The sequence below is a fragment of the Pan paniscus genome, chromosome 6 (genome assembly GCF_029289425.2).
Source record: "Pan paniscus chromosome 6, NHGRI_mPanPan1-v2.0_pri, whole genome shotgun sequence".
Lineage (NCBI taxonomy): Eukaryota > Metazoa > Chordata > Mammalia > Primates > Hominidae > Pan > Pan paniscus.
This window is the reverse complement of record NC_073255.2, coordinates 179,795,956-179,812,290: the sequence shown is the minus strand read 5'-3', so window position 1 is coordinate 179,812,290 and position 16,335 is coordinate 179,795,956. Positions and strand designations below refer to the sequence as shown.

General features: G+C 44.6%; 1 protein-coding gene across 1 annotated transcript in view; it reads left to right on the top strand.

Annotated features, from left to right (window-relative positions):
- The window catches only part of LOC100989368 (Kell metallo-endopeptidase (Kell blood group)), a 388,650-nt gene that overhangs the window by 328,787 nt on the left and 43,528 nt on the right, over window positions 1-16,335 (top strand). Inside the window, exons 5-14 of the mRNA XM_063606397.1 lie at window positions 1,418-1,779; window positions 2,110-2,187; window positions 2,487-2,649; window positions 2,905-3,081; window positions 5,578-5,702; window positions 6,010-6,156; window positions 9,455-9,517; window positions 9,610-9,798; window positions 10,026-10,174; window positions 11,344-11,473. Of these exons, the coding sequence (XP_063462467.1) occupies window positions 1,777-1,779; window positions 2,110-2,187; window positions 2,487-2,649; window positions 2,905-3,081; window positions 5,578-5,702; window positions 6,010-6,156; window positions 9,455-9,517; window positions 9,610-9,798; window positions 10,026-10,174; window positions 11,344-11,473 (1,224 nt within the window). The 5' untranslated portion in view covers window positions 1,418-1,776. The remainder of the gene's footprint in view (window positions 1-1,417; window positions 1,780-2,109; window positions 2,188-2,486; window positions 2,650-2,904; window positions 3,082-5,577; window positions 5,703-6,009; window positions 6,157-9,454; window positions 9,518-9,609; window positions 9,799-10,025; window positions 10,175-11,343; window positions 11,474-16,335) is intronic.

Here is a 16,335-nt window from a genome sequence, read left to right as displayed (position 1 = left end):
TTGGGCCGGGCCCTCCCTTCATCACTCCTGCAACACCAAACTAACCACTCTGTTTCTTGTCTTTTATCCAATCAGTCCAGATCCCCAATACCACACCGGTGTTTCTTAGATATTATTGTATCTTGCCACACCTTTCCTCAAAAGCCTTATTTTCCCCAATGCTTTCTTTTCTAATGTATGAAGTTCTGACTTTTCTTTATGACTTTCATGATACCCGACCAGCTGGCCCCAGGAGGCACAATGGCTTTACTCCACTTCTCCACACCCACCCTCATCCTGGCAAGTGCACCATGGCCCTAGCACAGTGCTGATGGAATCTGGAAATATCGCCAGGGGATCATTTGCAAGACTAACCTAATAAATTACATTATTTTTTTCCTGGGATGAGGAAACAAGGACAGAGTTGAAACACCTTCCCCCAGAAATGTGCTTGCCTCACTCAGACCACAGGTAAGGGCTTAATATGATGTGAGAAAGAGGATTTCTGGCTTGGAATGCAATTCATTTCTATTAACATTTAGAAAGCATCTTGGGTGGGCAGGAATGAAAACCAGACACTGTACATGCTATGACATAGTTTTCAATCACTAAGGAGATGAAGAGGCAAGCTATCCGTGTAACAGAAAGCAGAATGAAAGAAAGAGGGGCTCAGTAAAGCCTTATTCTTTTGTAGAAGGCATGAGATCCTATGAGGTAGGCATAGGCAAGTATTACCCTCATTTTCCAGATGACAAAACTTGCTTACCTGCCTCAGAGTTTAAGTGGCTTGTTTATTGTCACAGAGCTAATAATTAGCAGATTAGGGTCTCCTAGCTGGGTGATCTTTTGAATGCATGACTTTGCCAGCAGCCAGCAGAGCTATGAAACACCGAGAGAAACAATTAAGCATGCTTGGGAACAGTGTGAATGGGCATGGAGCTGGGAGGCCTCCTGGGAAAGGTGGCATTTGACCTGGGAATTGATGAATCCCAGAAAAGCCAATCAGAGAGGTGTGAAAACAAAATTAAAATGGAGACTGGGCCTGAAAAATTCCCAGGCAAACAAAGCCAAAGACCTTAAAAATAGCCATATTCTTGCTAAAACTACAAACATAAATTAAACTTAACTTGGGTCAATTTCTGATAAATGCTTACAACAAATAAAACTTAACCCCAGCCAATGATAAGCAGCCAACTAACATATGATTATGTGACTAGGGACTTTCCAAAAAGTTACCTTAAAAATGCAATTATATAACTGCAAACTAAGCAAATAATGTTTCATTTTGCTTCTATAACTTCCCAATAAATGCTTGCCTCTGACATTTTGTCATCGCAACACTAAACCTTTGTCGGTCTGGTGCTCCCCAATTCATGAATTGCTTCTTACTTAAATAAACTCTTTAAAATTTTACTGTGCCTCATTTTTTTTAATACAGAAGAAATGAGAGAAGGAAGAATATTTTAGAAATAAAGGAACTTCATGGGCAGAGTCACAGTGCAAGACAAAAGGAGCAGACCAACGGCAAGATTGCTTGGGGAGCGAAGACTCCCTCCCTCTTCTCCCCCTGAGAAGCTGAGATAAAGGGGGAGGAGAAGCCTGGGTGCCCCCCACTGATAAGCAGGCTCCACCCAGAGGCCAGTCCTGTGTGTCTGGGGACAAGGCGAAAGAGCAGCAGAAGTGCCCCTTCTCCAGGATCAAGGAACTGGGGCAGGGGGCGTTTCCTGGACCCCAGTCCTCCGAATCAGCTCCTAGAGTGGAACCAGGAAGGATTCTGGAGCCACAGAAGATAGACAGATGGTAAGTCCCCTTTTGGAGTCAGAGGCTTAGGGTGGGGGGTGAGGGTGGCTGTGTGCAAATGTCCTGCCCCCACTGGAGGGGAAGGAATGTAAGGCTTACAGAGTAGAAAGGTGGGAAGAGAGGGAGGTAATGGGAGAGGGATCGAGAAATGGCACATTCAGGGGACAGGTTCGTTCTGAAGCCCATCTGGGAACACTGCTCCGAGATAAAAATATGTGTGTGGGGGCAGGGCAGGCAGCGAGGGTATCAAAATGGCCTGATAAAACTCTCTTCAATGCACCATTTCCTGAACCAGCTTCTCTCTCCTCCTTCTCCCTCCACTCACTTCAGGAAGGTGGGGACCAAAGTGAGGAAGAGCCGAGGGAATGCAGCCAGGCAGGTGGAATGGGAACTCTCTGGAGCCAAGAGGTAAGTGGCCTCCTCTCCTGGGGCTGGAATACACTGATGTTGTCACTCTCGGCTCTAAAATCCCACAAACACTCATCTACTAACTGTCTGCTTCATCCTCACCCAAAACAGTTGACATTCCTTGTTTTCTCATCTCCCAGGAGTTAAAGTAGGGCTGGGTTTAGGAAGAATTGGGATAATTATTTCTGTATAAAGGGACTGTAGCACTAACAGATTCATTCTCTCTCCTCCTCTTTTTCCCATCCCTGTCTCTCAAACCCCTCCATCTTGTATCTTTCACCTCTTGGTTCCTCCCACAGAGCACTCCAGAAGAGAGGCTGCCCGTGGAAGGGAGCAGGCCGCCCGTGGAAGGGAGCAGGCCGTGGGCAGTGGCCAGGCGGGTGCTGACAGCTATCCTGATTTTGGGCCTGCTCCTTTGTTTTTCTGTGCTTTTGTTCTACAACTTCCAGAACTGTGGCCCTCGTAAGCAAGATCCCAGACCCCCTAACCTAGTCAGCCCTCCCCCAGCCCTGGGGCCCAGGCCCAGTCCCTGCTCCCGGGGCTTCTGCCCACCCTGACCCTTGGGGTCCCCATGTTTCCTCTTCCTCCCTGCATCCTAACCATTTCTTTTTCATCAGCTCCCCACTTAGTTACTCACCTGATGTTCTTTGCCTAGCCCCTTGGGGGAGCCCTGGTCTTTTTGCCTCTTCTTTCCCAGCTCTGAGCTTTTCCCCACAGGCCCCTGTGAGACATCTGTGTGTTTGGATCTCCGGGATCATTACCTGGCCTCTGGGAACACAAGTGTGGCCCCCTGCACTGACTTCTTCAGCTTTGCCTGTGGAAGGGCCAAAGAGACCAATAATTCTTTTCAGGAGCTTGCCACAAAGAACAAAAACCGACTTCGGAGAATACTGGGTGAGGAAAGCAGGGTGGAAGATGCTCTGTGCAGGTGGGTGACTCTGTGCCTAAAATGACCATGACTGCTCCAAACCCTGTGTAGTTGTGGAACAACTGGTTTGCACCATGCCAGGTGGGATTATACGGATGGATGATTGGAGATGATGGGGGAGTAAAAAAGGCAGGATGGCGGGAGCTGCCTGGGTTTGCTCATCTCTCACTGTTTCCTGTTGCCTTGCCTTGGGTACCCTTCTTCCATTTCTCTTGGTCCCTTTCTGCATTTTTTTCTTTATCTAATTTCCATCTTCTTTGCTTCTCCATGCATCCATAATTACTCCATTCTCTCCAACTTGTCCCTTTTAGCAAGCTCCATCTTTGTTGCTTCCTCCAAATGTTCAGTTTCTATCCTATGCATGGTGTTTTCCTCCACAAGCATCTCTTCAGCACCTCCTGCATTTCAATTCTTTTGTCCGTCACTCTCATTCTCTAACCTCCAAAACCTCAGTCTCCCAATGACTCCTTGTCAACATTACCCTCTCCCTCTCACCATGCCGGAGCTCCCCTCTCTCACAATGATCTCTTGCTTCTTGCTTCTCCATTGAAACCTTGAACCATGGCAAGCAAGTTGACCTGGAACAAGTGGGATGTTAGAGATGGATGATTGGAGATGATGGATATTGGTGGAATGAAAGGGGTAGGATGGTGGGGTGAGAAGTGAGAGAGGGCTTCATCAGTGTGCATAAGAGAAAAAGTGGGTAAGTACAAAGGATATGCTGGAAGAAGAGGAGAGCTGAGTTAATTGGCAGTGGAAGTAAAGTTCCTGCAGATGGAGGCTGGAGAGGAAAACTGCCAGGACTCAGAGGAAAACCAGAAGGATGAACTGAAACTGAGTAGGAGGTTGGAAGTGCGTCCCAGGAAGTTGGTGGATGGTGGTGAGGATTTGGGAACAAGAACATATAAGATAGACATGCATTTCCAGTGCAAGGGAACCTAAAGAATGTGTTGACACTATCAATTAGAATCTGGGAAAAGTAAATGCACCCCTCTGCCCTCCTTTTTTGATGGGGAAAGAGTGGGAGGGGGACTTTCTTTGGGTAAATGGATACTTTCAGGGAAGGCACAGAGATAAAAAGAAAAAATATGCTCAGGATAAATTATATTGCCTACAATGGGATGAATAGATATCAGGGGGACTGAGGGTGAAAAGAGTGTTAGATATTAGAGGGTGGATGATTCAGAGAGACTTGCATTTGATTATTGTAGTGTGTTGGTTTCCTGGGATCAATGGATGAGGAGTCTGGACTAGAAGAGTCTTCCCCTGTTTCTTCTCTTTGCTAAACCTTTCCTTATGAGTTTTCTTCTCTCCAAATCCTTAAAGTTCTCTAGTTCCCTGAATTTGTCTAATTCCTTCAATCATTTCTTTTGTCTTTCATTTCTCTCTTTTCTCCTTTGCCCATATCCCACTTATTGCTACCTTTCTCCTTTCTTCCCTGTCTTTTCCTTCTTGGTTTCTTCCCCACATTTCTTTTATTTTCCATATTGTCTTCTCCTCATTCTCTTTCCCTGTTTTCATCATTTCATCAAGTTGATCCATTCCAAATTGGGCAGTCCTCTCATCTTTCTTATTTTCCTCATCTCTATTCCTCCCCCTCCTTCCATATTCTGTGGGAGTCTTTCTTTCCTGTAAGCTCCCTGTCTCCCACCCTCCCTCTTTGCCTCTATACCAGTTGCCACTCCTTTAATTCTCCTGCCGACAAAAAGAGTCAAACTCTGTAAAATATTTGAAAAGATTTATTTTGAGCCAAATATGAGTGACCATGGCCCATGATACAGTCCTCAGGAGATCCTGAGAACATGTGCCCAAGGTGGCTGGGGCACAGCTTGGTTTTATACATTTTAGAGAATCATGAGACATCAATCAAATACATTTAAGAAATACATTGGTTTGGTCCAGAAAGGTGGAACAACTCAAAGGGGCGGGGGTGGCTTCCAGGCTACAGGTGAATTTAAACATTTCCGGATTGACAGTTGCTTGAGTTTGTCTAAAGATCTGGGATAGATAGAAAGGGAATGTTCAGGGTAAGATAAAGATTGTGGAGACCGAAGTTCTTTTGAAGTCTTATAGTGGCTGCCCTTAGAGACAATAGGTGACAAATGTTTCCTATTCAGATCTTAGTTAATCAAAAGATCTAGCTATGTTAATGAGATATGTTAATAGCTAATAGAGATTCTTTACAGATGCAAATTTTCCTCCACAAAGAACAGCTTTGCAGGGCCATTTCAAAATGTGGCAAAGAAACATGTTTTGGGGTAAAATATTTTTGTTTTCTTCTTTGTCTCGTAATGTTATGCCAGAATCAGGTTAGAAAGTAAATCATGTTACATGGGTTAAATAAAACCCATCTGATGAGAACTTATGATATAGGGCATGACTCCCCAGACCCGTTTGATAGGAATTTGGGGCAAGATAAAAAAAATCAGAGTTTAGTCCTCACTCCCATGCTTCCTTTCTAGAGGCCCAGAATTCCTGGCACCCAGGATCTGGGGAGGAGAAAGCCTTCCAGTTCTACAACTCCTGCATGGATACACGTGCCATTGAAGCTGCAGGGACTGGTCCCCTCAGACAAGTTATTGAGGAGGTGAGAAAAGTTGGGATATTAACTTTTCTGGATACATAACATATGGGACCAATGCATGCTTAGGGTGGGTCTTCTTCCTAGGGCCCCCCAGTTTCTAGGAGGGAGATGGAGATGGAAATGGTTATGCCCTATGAAAGTATCAGAACCTTGGGAGAAGGCAGATAAAAAAGGATAGATGTGGCTCCCTAGAGGAATCGAAGGGCCCAGGGCAGAGGTCAGGCAGTAGCAGCTGTGTAAGAGCCGATCCAGACAATGGGGGATGGGCTCCACAGATCCTTATGCTCAGCCCCCTCTCTCTCCTTTAAAGCTTGGAGGCTGGCGCATCTCTGGTAAATGGACTTCCTTAAACTTTAACCAAACGCTGAGACTTCTGATGAGTCAGTATGGCCATTTCCCTTTCTTCAGAGCCTACCTAGGACCTCATCCTGCCTCTCCACACACACCAGTCATCCAGGTGAGGGATGCACTGGCGAAGACACAGTTGGACCTGGCCTGCCTCCATCTCTAGCCAATCGTCCCTTAGAGGAAGGTTGCAGGTTGGGAAGAGAGGACACCTGTGTGATATAGGAAACAACCCTACCTTAAGGGAAAATTATTGATGTGAAAGTCAGGGACATTAGCTGGGGGTGGGAAATGGAGCAGCAGAGCCAGTGCTGGGAAGACAGAAGTAGGCCTGGTCTTTCTTACTGTTAATCTGGATTAGTCTCAGAGCCCCTTAACCAGTCCTCCTATCTCTAGGATTGCCCTCATTTTATTTACTCTTTATTTTTACTAGAGGGAACTTTTCTAAACCAAGGGCTAACTAACTATGCTACTGTCTGTATTTAAATGCTTGTCAGTGACCCAGTGGCTTGCCAGGTCATCAGAATCTAGTCCCTAATCTTTAGTAAAGCTTTGCAAGCACCTTGTGATCTGACCCCTACACACTTCTCCAGCCTTATCTCCCGTACATTCCTTCTCTCCCTTACCCCCAAGCCATGCTGACTCACTGCTGCTTCCAGGAATATTCCTCAGTTCTTTGCCTATGCTGCTCCCTGTGCCTGCAACCATCCCCCACACTGAACCTGGAAAACTTACATGTTTTTCAAATGTTGGCTTTATTATCTCTTCCAGGAAGTCTTCACCGACACCCTAGTTATGAGTTAGGTGAAGCACTGCTCTCCCTACTTTCATTTCCTCATGCTCTCAGCATTTATCACTCTGTGTTGAAGATTGTGAGCCTCTTTAGAACAGGACCATGCTTTATTCACCTTTGTTTCTCAGGACCTATCACAGGGCCAGGCAGCTAGAGGTTTTGCCAGGTATTTGTTGAGTGAGTAACTAAATAAAAACACTGGAGCTATCACTCTTGTGGTTAAACAATGTAATGCTATCTGCATATTTGGGCCCTACTGTCAAAAGAGCCACAAAATTACCAAAGGATAAGTACAAAAGAAGGATTGATTATCATTATGAGGTGTTCTAAAATTTAGTTTTAAACAGTCTGCTCAGGAGTTTAACTGATGTGGCCTTTAGGGGCCGGTTAAGATCTGGTTAAGGAGAGGCTCAGAGAGGAGAGAATGAGAGAAGGTGAGCTAAGCCAGCCTTGAAACATGGTTAATTCACACAAGTGGAGGTGAAGCTATGGGGCGTTGGAAATGCTGAGCCAGGGGGAGGACCTGGAATGGTATGATTCCTCCGTGGAGTCAGTGAGGAGGCTGACCTATTTAATTGAGGATTTGGGAGGCAAGGTGGGGTGCAGTGGGAGGTAAAAGTGAGACTGAAGACATAAGGTTGAGCCTGATTATTTCTAAGAAGCCAGGCGAAGGTGAAACATTTGACATAATAGAAAAAAAAAAAAGAGCTACTGAGGCCATCCAACTCTTATGACAATTGTGCATAGAGCAAATATTTTGATGGTTGTGCATAGAGTCAGCAGTTTTGAAGGTCAGTCTGGGGGTGTTGAGGAAACTAAATGAGCATTTTTGAGGCCCTGAGATAGAGGTAGAAATGGAAAGGAAGAGCCAGGCACAAGGATTTAGGCAACTTCACCCTAGTGATGATAGTTCATGCTGTTTCTAGAGGATTTGGTGACTGATTGGATATAAAGAAAGAAAGTGGGGGATTACACAGTGATCCCATTGTTTTGATTTAGTGTGAATGGGAGGAGGGTGATTATCATCAGTGTGAGCCTGGATAGTCTCTTGGGTTAAAAGCAGGTAGGAAGAATGGACTACAGAAAGAGAAGTCCAAAGACTGAGGGCAGAAGGGAGCCAGGGAAGAGAGAGTACTGTTGGAGAGATGGGAGCTAGACCAGTATGGTGGGCCACAAAGGAAAGAAAAGGAGCTTCAGGAAGGAGGGGTCAGCTCAGAGAAGAAGGAATGAGAAGACACCCTTGGATACCTAGAGATACTTTCCAAACAGTTATGGCAGTGGACACAGACTGTACAGAGCTTAGGAGGAAGATAAGAAAGTGGAAACAATGGGCATAGATGCTTTTTTGTTCTTTGAACTGTGGACATACAATGTAGCAAAAGGGTCAAGTGAAAGTTTTTTTCGAGACAGAAGGAAAAGTATATGGCTCAAGATAAGAGTGGGATATTGAAATTGGAGAAGAAAAGGGAAAGAGTAGAAGCAAAGATCTTCAGAATAGAAACAAGAGTTCATCAGGGCCAGACTAAGGTGAAATATACATGGTGCTTACCTGGGGTGCTAATTTAAGAAGGTCCCCAAAACTCAGTATCATGATAAATAGTATTTTATTAAATATTCCTAAAAAATCAAAATCAATGCAACAATACATGATGGAACAAAATATCAAACTTTTCTTCATTATGAATTTTTTTGAAAAAAGATTATGCTTTTTTTCCCAAAAAATGGGACAAAATTCTATGTGAATCTTTTTGAAAATACTAATTTTTTTTATTCAAAATGAATCAAAAATACATTGAGGACTTTTCTTGAACACATCATGATTCTTTTCAAAATTGACTAAAAGTATGTTTTTTTGGGGAAAAAAAGTCCATGATAAGCAAAGTTTTGAGATTTTATTTATCATACATTTTTGGTAGTAATTTTGATTTTTTAAAATGTTAATTATTTATCTTGATTACTGAGTTTTTTTAAAAAAGAGTTTATTTGAGCAAAGACTGATTTATGAATTGGGCAGCATCCTGAAGCAGTAGAGGTTCAGAGAGCTCCACCCAACAATGCAGGCAGGCAGTATTTACAGAAAGAGGAAGTGACACCCAGAAACAGCTTGATTGGTTACAGCTTAGCAATTGTCTTTAATGGGCATGGTCTGATCACTTGACAGCCTGTGGTTGCCTGAAGATCAGCTGGTATGGCTGGCTGAGATGGAGCTACCTGTTGCAAGAATATACTCCTAAGTTAGGTTGTAGTTTGATTACTGAGTTTTTGGTACCTCTTAGATTTTGTACCTGGGACAGGTTCCTCACCTCACTCACCCTGGCCCTGTTCCTGAGACAAGGAATAGCTCCTTTTAAGATGCTGATTATTATGCTTCTGCCTTGCTGGGCACACCCACACTGGTTGTAATACTCACCATCTCTTCCCACTTTCACATCTGGACTCTTCTTCTCATGCCCCTCAACCCTTAATCCCTCCCTTTCTTTGTACTCTTGCTTCTCTTCTGTCCAATCTTTGTGTCCATCTCCCAAGGCCATCTCCCATGGTATATTCCCCACCTCCCCACACCTGCCCTCTCCATCCGCCATGCTCCCTGCTTCTCTCCAGTCTCTCTTGTGCCCAGATAGACCAGCCAGAGTTTGATGTTCCCCTCAAGCAAGATCAAGAACAGAAGATCTATGCCCAGGTAAGATGGCACATGGACAAAGGCCCTGCCCTCTGAGGCCAGGAGAAAAGCAGGGACCTCTGGCACCTGTGACTGACATTTCCTTCCTCCAGATCTTTCGGGAATACCTGACTTACCTGAATCAGCTGGGAACCTTGCTGGGAGGAGACCCAAGCAAGGTGCAAGAACACTCTTCCTTGTCAATCTCCATCACTTCACGGCTGTTCCAGTTTCTGAGGCCCCTGGAGCAGCGGCGGGCACAGGGCAAGCTCTTCCAGATGGTCACTATCGACCAGCTCAAGGTGCCTGGAACTGGGGGCCAGAAGACTGTGGGCATGGGGATCTTCCTCTCAAACATTACCTCCTTTCCTTCTTCCTCCTAGTGCCCTTAATACCTTTTCATTCTGTCTCTGACTCCATCCCCTCCCCCAGTTAGCCTGTTCTCTTCTTTTTCTCACACCCAAGGGGAAGCCCTTTCCCCTTCCTTCTCTTTTCCTTTTCCCCCTCAGCTTTGTGTCCCTCCTCTAAGGAAATGGCCCCTGCCATCGACTGGTTGTCCTGCTTGCAAGCGACATTCACACCGATGTCCCTGAGCCCTTCTCAGTCCCTCGTGGTCCATGACGTGGAATATTTGAAAAACATGTCACAACTGGTGGAGGAGATGCTGCTAAAGCAGAGGTTCGCCCCAGGTGGGATTGGGGAGATCATGGAAATGGAGGAGAGCCTGAGCACCGTAGATCTTGGGGGCAAAGGAAACCTTGGGGAATGCAGGCTGGTAAGGGCCTCCCAGGAGGATAAGAGGAACTTGCCACCTGTGCGGGCAGAGAAGCGTGGGGTGGGTGGCACAGAGAGGATGGAGGGATCAAGAAGGATGTGTCTTGGGAGCACGAGTAAGGGAGGATACACACGACATGAGGAACGCAGGGTCAGCCAAGACACGGGGTTTCCTGAGAGTAGAACACCAGCCAGTCAAGAGCCTCTGAGCTGTAGAAGATGCTGGAAGACCCAGACACAGAAGACAGTTAAGTGTATGTATGTCTTTTTAGCAGCTGAGGACTGTGGGCAGGAGGAGGAGGCACATGAGATGAGGAGATGAAGATGGTGAAGGCTGGGGATGCTTAGGGGAAGAAAGGAAGAGGAGGGGCCATTCCTCAGGTGTGGTGTGAAGATGCTGGAGCTCTTATGGGAAACAATGTCTAAGAGCATTTCTGCTGGTATCAGGAAATCAAGGGTGTGTTGGGGTTGGGGACATGAAAGAGTGGCTCTTTGTTGGGCTCTCTGCCTCCCCTGATACCTGGGTGGCTACCACCTGAAAGCAGTGGCTTTCTTCCAGGGGCTTGGACCTAAGGGCCTTCTTCATGGTGGCAGCAGCATCTGGAAATCCTTTTTGAGGGAGGTAGCTGCCCATTCACATGGCAGTGAGCAGGCTTACATAAGGGTGCAATGCAGCCCTGGCAGGAGCATTGCTGGTGGAGGAGAGAGCAGTCACAGAGACCAGCTTACTTATGCTTATGAGATACATCTGAGGATAACCAGAGATATCTTGACTGTGGAAGCAGAATCTGTTTCATGACATGAGTCCAGACTCCATCTAGCCCAGAACTTTCTTTCCCTGTGACTTTGAAGGCTGCCTCTTCATCTAGTTTCTTTTACTAAGGAGCTAGATCCCACCCCAACCTACATCATGAAAAGCTCTTTTTGACTTGGGTGCATGTTAAAACAGTTATTAATACAGAGGAGAATGAGCTGCCTTCACAAGTATCAAGGTGACTTACACAAGCAGAGGCTCTTCTTGAAGCATCCCCAGATTCCTGGGGTATATGTGTGGGTCTCTTTTGTCTCCATAGGGACTTTCTACAGAGCCACATGATCTTAGGGCTGGTGGTGACCCTTTCTCCAGCCCTGGACAGTCAATTCCAGGAGGCACGCAGAAAGCTCAGCCAGAAACTGCGGGAACTGACAGAGCAACCACCCATGGTGAGGAGAGGAGCGGGTGTATTTGCCCAGATACTCGAAAGGAGTATCTACTCTTTTGAGGGGTAAATGTCGGCATCTCCCTCTCAGGGAGGGGGCCATGATGGTAGATGCCCCTCCATGTCTTGGCTTTCCATAGAAGCAGGCAAGTTGGACAGACAAAGTTTAACTTGAAAACCAAGATGCTACGTGCCAGACCTTCAGGCACACATCTCCCAGCCTGACTACCTCTCTGGCTTCTTGCTGGGTGTTTGAGCTCAAATATAAAACTCTGATATTATCAAAACTGCCCTTTCTTTGTCATGACGCTTACACTATTTGCTCAGGATAACTTGGACTTAGAGCTTACAATTTATTGGGATGACAGAGAGATATGTTACACAGTGGCCTTCCTTATGTCTAGTTGATTCCATGTTCAAACGTGCTTCACAAAGAGTTTATCTCTGACATCCAGTGGGATCCACTGGGCCACATGTAGACTTTGTGGCACAGATGTGGATATATCTGAGGAGGGGCCTGGGTAGAAAATGCACTTCACTAACCAGAGTCTACTTATTACATAAGATGCAGAGATGCTCCTTTGCTGAGAATCTTGAAATCTCAAGTTGGATATATCCAAATGCAAGCAGAAGAGTCTAGTACATTGGATACATCCCAACCTCAGTGAAGGCCTCAGTTTAGTCTTAAAAATCACTGAATTTTTTTTCTTAGTAATTTGTGGTCCATTTCCCTGCCTTGGAGAAACTCTCTGCTTTGGCAACCTAAAATTGCTGTGGAATTCAGAGAAGATAAATGTATTCACAGGGACTGGAATGTAGTTATTGCTTATCAAGAGCTAATGGTGTGCTAGACACTCTGAAATCCTTTAGATCTAAATCTAGATTTAGATTTAATCTTTACAATTCCATGAGGTACCATGGATGCCATTTGGTTCCTATTTTAAAGAGGAGGAAACAGAGGCACGAAAGATAAGGAAGTTGCTCAGGTATGACAGTAAGTTAGTGGGGTGAGGATTTGAACCCTGGCAGTCTGGCTCCAGGGTCTGTGTTGTTTACTCATTGTGCTAAAAAAGCAGTCTTCCTGAGGAACATCACTTGGGTTGGAGAGTGGCCAAGAAGCTTCTGCCCAGCTTTTCTCTTGATTCAGATGAAGCAGACCAGAGCCCCAAGTTATCTTAATTGGGGTTGCTACAAAATCCTGGCAACAAACAGCTACCTATAAATGCCAGCACCATGGCCTCATGGCACTTCTTGGAGGCTGTAAGAGTGCTAATGTTGAGGATCAGGCTTAAAGAATGCAGAAGGCTTAGATGTCCTGAAGCCATTATCTTTTCCACTAGGGCACATAATTGTCCTTGGGCTTAAAAGCTGAACTAATCTCTGCCAACAAATAGTTGTGTGACCTTGGGGATGCCACTTCACCTTTCTGGAACAATAGTATAAAAGATGGCACTTAATAATAATGATAATAGCTGCTATACATGGAGTAGTCACTGTCTGTCAGCACTTGGGACAGGTTATTCATTTAAATCTTCCAGAAACACTTGGAGGTTTTTAATCCCCATTTTGCAGAAGCAAAAATAGGCTCAGAAAGGTCAAGAAACTTTCTCAAGACCACACAGCTCACAAGTAAGTGAACAGACTCCAAAACAGATGTTTTGGCTCATAAAGTCATGTTTTTAACCACACACTATACAGGATTGAGAAACAAGTAGGTGCTACAAACAAAGGTTAGAAAACTTTTTTATAAAGGGCAACATAGTAAATATCGACTTCGTGATCCATAAATGGTTGGTGTTACAAACTACTCAACTCTGTCCCTGTAGTGCAAAAACAACTGTACACTAAGTAAATGCTGTGTTCCCAGGGGATCCTGGTTTAGACAGCAGATATTCTTGGAGTTCCCAAGAGGGAGAGATCAGGGAGCATTTGAAGGATCAGTGGCATCTCTGTGCAGGAGGCAGAACTGACAAAATGTCTAGAGAGAGGAAGGAGTTTTCTGGTGAAGAAAGGGGTATCATCTCATGGGGACAGGGCAGGAGGCAGGCTGGCTAAAACTTGGTGCAGGGTGAGGGATCCTCCTGGTGGCTCTGGTTGAGAGGAGAAGACTAGGCTTGCTGTGTCCACTGATGCCCCTGGAGCATGCTCCAGGTGTTTGAGAATCAGCAAGGAAGCCAGGGCACCTGGATCAGAGTGACTAGGACAATAGTGGGGAGGGAATCAGAGCAGGAAGGAGAGAACCATACAAGGTTTGGTAGGTTGCTGAAGGACTTTTGCTTCTCTCTGTATGAAATAAAGACATGCAGAGGGATTTATCTCATTTATGTTTTAAAAGAACATATTTTAAGGTTAGCAATGGGATGTCCTGATGATGAGTGATGTGAGAGGGAGAATGGAATCAAAGACATCACCTAGAGTTTGGCCTTGATATGATCAAAATGTTTGGTTTTATTCAGTGGCCATTAATTACCAACTTCTGATCATATTCTTTTGAATGAATTATAATTTATAGTGCCCTTATACAGAAAGATTTCTAAATCTCATTATTGGCCCATCTTTGGATGATTAGTTTTGAATAGAGTTATAGTCAATGAAAATGGCTGTTAAGTCAGGTTTTCTTTTATGAAACTTGGGAAGGTGGGTTTTGAGAAGTAAAAGCAGAACTTCACATTTGTGATGATTAAATGTGAATGATTTATATTCAGCCCAACATCTCAATTTATTCAGGTCTTCCAGCTTTGGATCATTTGCAATTTTATTCAGTGTATCTTTGTCCAGACTACTGTTAAGATCCTGAAGGGAGAAGGGCATCGGGTCAGGTTATTGAAGACCTAGCTATGGATTTATGCATTCATTTATGTAACAAACATTTATTGAGAACCTAGTGTACTTCAGGTACTTCTCCAGGCACTTGGAATGCAGCAATGAACAAAAAAGACAAATAAATAATCCTGCCTTCAGCCACATATCCTGGTGAAAGAAGAAAGACAATAAACAAACTAATAAAATAATAAAATGTTAGGAGGTGTTATGAAGAAAAGCAAAACAGGAAATGAGGAAAGGAAATGCTAAGTGAGTGATAGTTAGGATTCTTAGTAGGAATGTCACTGGAGGTCAAGTTAACTTGAAATCATTCACCATTGATGTTTACTCTTGATTCAGCCAGATGAGACTCCACTCAAATTGCACTATCATTCAACATCAGTTTCTCTATCTAATTCACGAGGACTCAATCTGTGTTTTTCAAGCCTGGCTAAATCAAGATAATGCCAACAGAGTGGGGTAGTGCCTTAGAGTACTTGAAAGGTATTATTTCACCTGATCCCCAAACCTGTGAGGAAGGTAGACTAGATATTGTTTTCATTTCGACAACTGGTGTCACTGAACCACAGGGGTTTAAGTTAATAACTCAAACTTAGTAAGTGCTAATACTCTATTCAGTGGTAGGATGGTAGTGGTGCTTGAGGATGTATTTCATCTATAGATGTGTTTTGTTAGCCTGTAGAATCTTTTGCAAACTTTGAATTAATCACCAACATTCAAAAACTAGGATATGGCATGCCAGCATTCAGGTTTCTAGTGTGTGTGTGTGTGTGTGTGTGTGTGTCTGTGAAGCTTGGGAAACACTGGGCTACCCTTCTCCTGTGGCGACAACTGACTGTCGCTACATGATGCAGCTCAGGGCTGGGTGCGCTCTCTGAAGCCCCACCACAGCCTGTAGCTCTGATGTTGCACTGCTGTTCTCTGTTATGCCTCTGCATGGCCCCTATTGGAGTTTGCGGCTTCCGGTCTTTCATATGCCTCAGTTACATAAGCCTTTTAGCCAGAAGAATTTTTATCATTTTGGCATTATTTTTCTTCAGTGATCCTATCATAGCCCTTAGTAGTTACACATTATTTTCCAAGTGTTAAAAAACTGTTTAATGATTCGTTCCACAATTTTGTTTAGAAATTAACATTAAGGATTCCTGGTTGGCTCGTAATCCCTAAAATTTCCTTTCATCCTATAGAAGATTGGTCAAATTTTTCCTTCCCTCCGGACTCTTAGAATCTGTCCTGATTTCTATCATTTCTCAAATACTATCTGTGGTTCTGAGGTTGTATATGGAACTTTTTTTTTCTGGTGCCCTAAAATTAGTCCACTGAGTTTCATTATCTTGGGTTTGAAGTATTTCTTCTATTGTTTATATTTTGGAGACTTTTTTTTCTCGAATTCTATTTCTCTCCCTCTCTTTCTCTCTCTGACTCTCCCTTTGCAGTTAATGTGGTATACACTACCATTCCACATCTTGAGAGAGAGCTGTAGTAGTGGTCTGAGGTGGTGATTGTATTCTCCAGTAGTCAGGTCCCACGGCAAAGCATGTTGGAGAAATGATCAGGCTCCAGCAAAGGGCATCAGGAAACAAATCAAGAATGAGAAGGGGTGAGAAGAATAGGCAGATCTACACTTCCAAGCTCAAGTGGTCTCCCTGCTGATGCTGGTTGCTGCTCCACATGTAGCAACTGTCTGATAAGAGGTATTCGTGGAGCCAAGCTTGTCCAGCAGAATGTGGCTGGCAGATTCTCAACTTGGCTCATAATTGCTTTCAGATCCGGACTTCCTTTTAGTTCCTGTTGTTTCAGAGCTCCAACTCATGCAGCATGAGAAGAATCTGAGCCTCTTCTCTTTATCAGAGACAAGGTTGGCCAGGTGTGGTGGCTCTTGCCTGCAATCCCAGCACTTTGGGAGGCCAAGGCAGATGGACCACTTGAGCCCAGGAGTTTGAGACCAGCCTGGCCAACATGGCAAAACTTCATCTCTGGTGGTAGCCACCTGTAATCCCAGCTACTTGGGAGACTGAAGCAGAAGACTCACTTGAACCCGGG